The sequence below is a fragment of the Tyto alba genome, unplaced genomic scaffold (assembly GCF_018691265.1).
Source record: "Tyto alba isolate M040663 unplaced genomic scaffold, T.alba_DEE_v4.0 Super-Scaffold_22, whole genome shotgun sequence".
In the NCBI taxonomy this organism is placed as follows: Eukaryota; Metazoa; Chordata; class Aves; order Strigiformes; family Tytonidae; genus Tyto; species Tyto alba.
Window position 1 is genome coordinate 21,604,049 of NW_024881296.1, and position 6,651 is coordinate 21,610,699.

At 36.9% G+C, this 6,651-nt stretch overlaps 1 protein-coding gene across 1 annotated transcript in view; it reads left to right on the forward strand.

Moving 5' to 3' along the window:
* The window catches only part of CCDC170 (coiled-coil domain containing 170), a 46,509-nt gene extending 40,225 nt beyond the window's left edge, over positions 1-6,284 (forward strand). The window contains exon 12 of the mRNA XM_042796126.1: positions 5,281-6,284. Coding sequence (XP_042652060.1) covers positions 5,281-5,481 — 201 coding nt within the window. The 3' untranslated portion in view covers positions 5,482-6,284. The remainder of the gene's footprint in view (positions 1-5,280) is intronic.
* The last annotated feature ends 367 nt before the right edge of the window (positions 6,285-6,651 follow it).

Here is a 6,651-nt window from a genome sequence, read left to right on the forward strand (position 1 = left end):
AAAGATTTTTGTAGGAACTCACCTTGGGGAGGGTGTAAGGAGTTTGTGGGAAACACGTTAGTAAATATATGTAATTGCCTTGCATATTGTGCTTTGTAGCAGCATTATACATGGCATAATTGTTGAAAGCCAATGGGATGCTTCTTTAATTTTAAATTTGTTATTCCAACTGCTTAGAACTTTGTTGGTTTTTCCCTCTAAAATTTTTATGCTATATGTTGGCTTTAGCAATGACTCTGGATGAAATTTAAGAATGTTATTTCAAAAAATGAGTCAGAAAAATATTTTTTTGCTTACATAAAGACCAACAACTTGGGGATCTTTTTTTCCTGGAAAACTTTAGCAGTGTTTTGTTTTGTAATGAAGATTAGAAATTTGACAATAAAATTTGATTTTTTTTTTTGTATGTCTCATGAGGAAATAAAGCATCCTGCACACAGAAGAAGGTATGAATTATATTCAGAAAATTATTCCATGGAGTTATACATTGAATATTTGCTAAAAACATATAAATGTTGAATTTTTACTGCCTGAATGCAAGGTGTTTCAAGCCACTTGAATACTGTTGCAATGTTCTTTGACCAAATTTGAAGAACATGGGAAAGTGAGGTTAAGTGGGCTACAAAGTGCAGAATGTTCAAGCACAACCTAGCAGTAGCTCTCAAACTTTCTGGGTTAGTGAAAGAAAAGTGTCAACTTATAATTCACCAGAATCCACAATCATCTGCAGCACAGGAACATTATGAATACCTGCAGGTGGAACTATACTGCTAAACCAGGAGCAAAGCTGTTTGCAAGACCAGTGCCTGGTAGTTGTGCAGTGCTGATCAGCAGTACTGGGATTTTGAGAATATGAGAATTGCCAGTAATATAGCATACTCTCTTGTAATCTAACGGTTTACTTAGCTAAAATCTGTCCTTAAAATAAAGCTACTGTTGTTAAATCAGAAAATTTGTTGTAAATTCTCTCGCTAATTAACACACGAGTTTTTTTCCTGACATCTCCCAAACCATTACCCAAGGAGAATTGCTTCCTTGTCCCCAGCCATGAGTAGTTCTTCACCTGCTTTGGACTCACTCGTTCTTCCTTCTTGGGGAAGCTAAACCAGACCACGCTTCTCTCACTCTCTGTAAAAGGTAGCGAATGCAGATATGAAATACTTCTCTGAGCACTTATGTATATATTTAATCTGAATATAAGCACAGCCATGACATCCATGTGTGTATGCATGTTAGGAAAACTACTTGAAACTTAAATTGCTCTTACCTGATGGAGTTGGTGTGACCAGGCTGACCACTTGCACATGCATTTGCATGTTTTTTTTTGGGTATACTCTGATTTTCATTAATACCACTCTGTGTAATGTTAAATAACATCGTAATATTGCATGGCTGTTTTCCATGCTGTCAAAGTTAAAATATGCATAACTGAACTACTGTCAACTGGCTAAGACACTGATTTGTCTTGTGGTCATAAAGGCAGGCAGAACATACCCAAGTGAAGTCAGAAATTAAGACTGAATTGAAATAATTTAAAATTAACTCATAATTGGGATTTAACACAGTGTTTCTGGTTGTTCTTTGCTCTTTAGACTATTGATTCCCACTAAGTTTAAGAGGAAAATTTAGCTTTGGCATTTCTGTGTTTTGTTCCTTTTTTTTTTTTTTTTTTTTTTTTTTAAGAGACTGCATGGAATCAAAGCCTCTGAATTGTTGGAAGTGAAGCCCTGTAAGCAGGGCATAATAACACTGCCATTCTGCTTTAGGATTAACAGTCAGCTATGGTGGCTGTAGCAAATAACAGCAAAGTGCTCATATTGTTGGGTAGACATATAAAACCATTTAAAAAAATGGTGTTCAAAGCATTATTAAATCATATTGCAGAGTGAAAACCATAGAGAGGTGAAGCTATATGTAAAGAGTCAAAAATGTAGAGATTACTGGAATGGATATATAGTAGAGAATTAGTTGGATATATTGAAATTTTACAAGAGTAAGTGTAAGCTTACAGATATCCATACTGGATTTCCTCTGTGAGGTGAACAGAAAACCTTTCTGACTTTATATATCATTATTGCATATTTCTGAATATAAATAAATATCAGCATAGCTAATATTCATTTTATTAAGACTAGATAATGGGTATACATAATGACCGATGACAAAAAGATGTTCACAGGGACTGATAACATCAGTATATAACCATTACAGTCAACTACAGATTGAAATCTGAATATATTTTATTTTTCTATCAGTTTAACTCAAGTCCTTACTTGCAGTAGTACTTGAAGTAAGAATATAAATGTCAATATTTTGGTTGAGTTTTTGACGGTTTTGTTATAAGGATTTTTTCCAGTCTTAGTTTCCCTTTTTTTTTTTTTTTTTTTTTTTTTAAATTGGAATAAGACCCCTTCTACTTTCCTGTAGGTATGGCATGAAAACTAAATGTGGTGTCTGTTTTTTACTTCTGCTTTCCCCTCCTAATATCTTGAGTTAATGCTCTAAACTGCATTAATTTCCTCTCTTTTACTTCAGATAATTTTACCTACTGAATGGGAGGTGCAAAAAAAATTTATCATGAGTGCTTACTGATGTAGCAAACCTTTGGTTTTAAGTCTTTAGTGATGTTTATCTTTTATTATTTCTTCAAATTGTGACTACCTTAGACATATTAACTGCTACTGAAAAACGCCTTAAATAGAGAGTTAGATGCTACTTCTACTAGCTTCTAGCATTTCAGCAGAACTGTTGGGTTCTTAATACCCTTGTATTGGTTTTAAAGCTGAAATACATTTCTCATTTTTTTTTTCCTGGATATTATATCTTTTAGTGCAAGATTTTTAAAAGTTGTTCATGATGTGCTTATAGCAGTGTATCCACTTAAGAGTATAAACATCTTGTTCCACGTGAGACGTGATAGTGTCCTAAAGATCATCCAGAGTGTATTTGTTGCCTTTTTTGGAGTTTTTAAAATTCAGATTGATGTCCTCTGGTGGGGCATTTTCACATCCAAGAGTGGTGGTTCTTTGTCATGTTATGTGGAGAATTTCTTTCTGTCATCAAACCTTATGCATTTTCACTGAACAACAGCTTTGTCTGCACTGCACTTTATATGCCACAACGTAGTAGTCAGAAAAGTTGTTTTTTGTGTAAGTGTTATTCCATTAAAGTGGAAAAAAATCCTCAATTTAAAATTCACATAAATGAATGGCTTAAAGGATTTCTTTAAGGGCTCTGTGTGCTTTCCAGTTTAGGTTATCTGCTGATGAAGGTTATTGAATTCTTATCATATTAATTGTACATTCAGTATAGCTATGATCTGCTTTTCCTATCAGAAAAAAAGAGTGATATGATTGTGTATACATTTTAGTTTGTATCTATCTCCTCTGGTAAAATCCAGCCAGATCAGTAACCTGTGTCAGTGCATCAAATTTAATTTGGTTGTATATGATACATGGTTGTAGTGCAATTTGGTTTACACACAGTTGCTGTAATTAAGTTGAACAGTTTGCAATAGCAAAGATATGAGAGCAAGAAATTTGGTGCAAAGCGCAGACCCTAATGTGTTCCCAGGGAAAAAAACCCTTTGTGTTTGCTGTATCAGATGTCTTGTAGGGGTTTAATTCAGCCAAACACTGGATCTTTGAAGCGGGCTGCCTTGATCTTTTAACATAAAGTCTGTATGGGAACAAATTCCAGCTCTGCTGCCTGCTCGTTCTGCCTGTGATCCAGATGTTTGAAAAATATTTAGCTTGTGCTAAATTGTACTTGCCTAGCACACTGCCAGAGCCCCACATCAGTGACCTACTGACTGAAGAGAACACATGGGAACTTTTTTTTTTGTTGTTGCTTTTTTTTTTTTTTTTTTTTTTTGTGTTACATTGTTCCAACATTTTATCCAAGACACATAGCTGGGACTGAATTCTCAAATCCTTCTGCCCCATACTGTCTTGGTTTCCATATTTGTTTTTCTGAACTGATGGCAGCTCCTCAGGTTTTGCACTGGAATGAAACAGACTTTGTCAAAGTCTTGGAACTGAGACCTTGTTTTCAATGGTTTTGCAGCTTGCCTCACAAATGTTATAACTGCTTTAGAGTTCTGGCACAGTATTCTTGGGGTTGGACATATACTTCAAGAGTGCTTTTATCTCCATTTCAGGAGAGCATTTATCTCCCCTTTACCATTTGCCGTCAGCTTGATTGGTGGAGTGAGGCTGCTGCCACACCAGAGCACGAGTCTGGCTTCTTGGTGGTTTTGATGTTACTGTGACATTTTGAGTCTGTCACGCTTGGGAAATGGGAACTTGATGCTCAAATAGATAGCAAGACAAGAATATTTCCCCCAATAGGAACATTTTCCTATTTGAATTGTGAGTTGATGATAAGGGGTATTAAGGGATATTAAGATATTAAGGGGTATTGAGGCGCTGGTCATTTGGGCTGTGTAATGCATTGTTCATTGAAGAGGCATTGAAGTTTCACTTATAAGGATCCATATTGTAAGTCAAGAAATCAGAATTCATGTTCATTTGATCTGAAGTGCTTAATCTGGTTAATGGTGGGGTCACTAGTGATGACAATTACTTGTGGATGTGTGTCCATTTGGCACTGCAGAGAGAAAGCTGGTTTCTTTAATTACTTTGCCAAATACCCTTCCTGTGATATAGTTTCAGCAGCTATGCACAGAGGAAAAATGAGCATTCCCCAGGCTGCATCTTGAATTTTGACTGCATCCTGATTCCAAGTCAAAGTCAGACTGAAGGATGTGCCAAACTTCTATCTTTCTTCTAACTTCCTCCTTTCTGTGGTGGTTTCCACAAGAAAGTGCAGGGCAGAGGGGAGCTGAGGCAGGCAGTGGTTAGGAGCTTGAGGTCAGGAGCAGCACCTTAGCCTGTGCTGTGGGATGCACCCACCAGAGTTTCCAGTTGTCTGTGTAGTTTGCAGTCATCTAGGTCAAGTACAACTCCTTGTCTTTTCCTCAGTTTTCACTGTTGAGTCAGCAGGGAAGATATGTATGTGAAGGATATTAAAGAACACTTGAATCTGTGTTTTGTGTTCAAGATCCTTAGCACCTCAGCTGTTAGCGTGTTTTGTTATTTAAGGTACGTCCCAAAAGGCATTTTCATCCTCTTCAGCTCTGTGTACTAAGCAACAGCAGACATTTCTGTATTTTGCACTAATACAAATGATTGTGTTTGTATGTATACATATATGTATATGTTTTCCAGGCATCTCCTTTGCTTAGTATTTAATTTAATTCCTTTCCATTTGCTCTTGTAGCTGGCAGATTTCCGAGAGGTGGTCTCACGGATGCTGGGCCTCAACATTGCCAGCCTGGCTCTTCCTGACTATGAAATCATTACTCGTCTTGAAGGGTTGATTCACTCTCATCAGCACCACTACTTCCCCTGTGTCTGCCTCAAAGATGTGGCAAGGGCACCAGAGGAACACTCACAGAGAAACATACAGCTTCTTCACTGAAATACATGTTTTATAAGGAGACAAAACAAAGTAAAATTTTCTTTTGTGCTTCCTTACCTGCTAGACATGCAGAGAAAGCAGATATTTGTTTCTGTTCCCTACTCTGTGGATGATGACTTGGGCTAATTTTTGGTGTTTCAGTAGGGTGACTGAGCCGAATGGATAGAGTAAAGCCAGCAGTCTGGAAATAGCAAACAGAAAATCCCTGGGCAGCATAATATTTCTGTTATGAACATGACAGTCAATATGTGAACAATGTCTAGCCCTCCAGTTTCATTGTGGAGGCACTGAAGGCATGGGCCACCTGAGGTCTGCTCACAGTTTTGGGAAGTACTTGCTACTTAATGTCAGCTTCAGTGACATTCCTTGTGCTTTTTACCTCTGGGTGACAGGGATGAAAATACAGTGGGGCTGTCCTGCTGCTGTTCCTCTTGCAAAATGGGACCTCTCTTCGCATTTTTATGCATAAGGACTTCAGCTTCAAGACAGTTAGCTGGAAGTTAGACAGAGGACCATCACAATTTTGGAACAAGGGATTTTTTTCTTCTGTTGTTTTCCTTAGTCTGCTTTCATGCCAAAACAAAAAGTTACTCTTTTTCAGCAAAGGCTCTTTCACAGGGTTCAGTCATGTACCTGATGTAGATATATTTGGTAAAACTGCATGTTGCCCTTGCTTGTGATACCTTGAAAATTTTTATTCTAGCTGCTGTATTCCTCGGGCAACTAATCCATAGGCTAAATAAGTGTCAGTTTTTCTAAGGTAATAAAAAAAATATTTAAAAATGCTTATCCACTACAGAAAATAGTTGAATTACTTGTGTCTTTATTTTCAGAAAAGCAATGATGAGGTGTCCAGAGCTACCTCTTAATCATAAAAGCGGCTTGTCTATCACCCTTTCTAAGCATTGTTAAACTTCATGATTTTTTTAAAGAAATTTGAACAATAAATCCATTTTGATAGCACACTCAAACACAATTCTGTGTTTTTAGTTGTCTCTTCCCATTACATATTTTGTATGGATGCCTAGAACAGTAAAGAAGACTTAAGTATTTATGTCTGGCCATTTGTGGACTCTACAGTATCTGAGCAAATGATAACCCACTCACTAAAACTGAGAACAGTATTTTAAGAAAAACTAGACTTTTTCAAGGAAGTGTGGTAATTTTGGT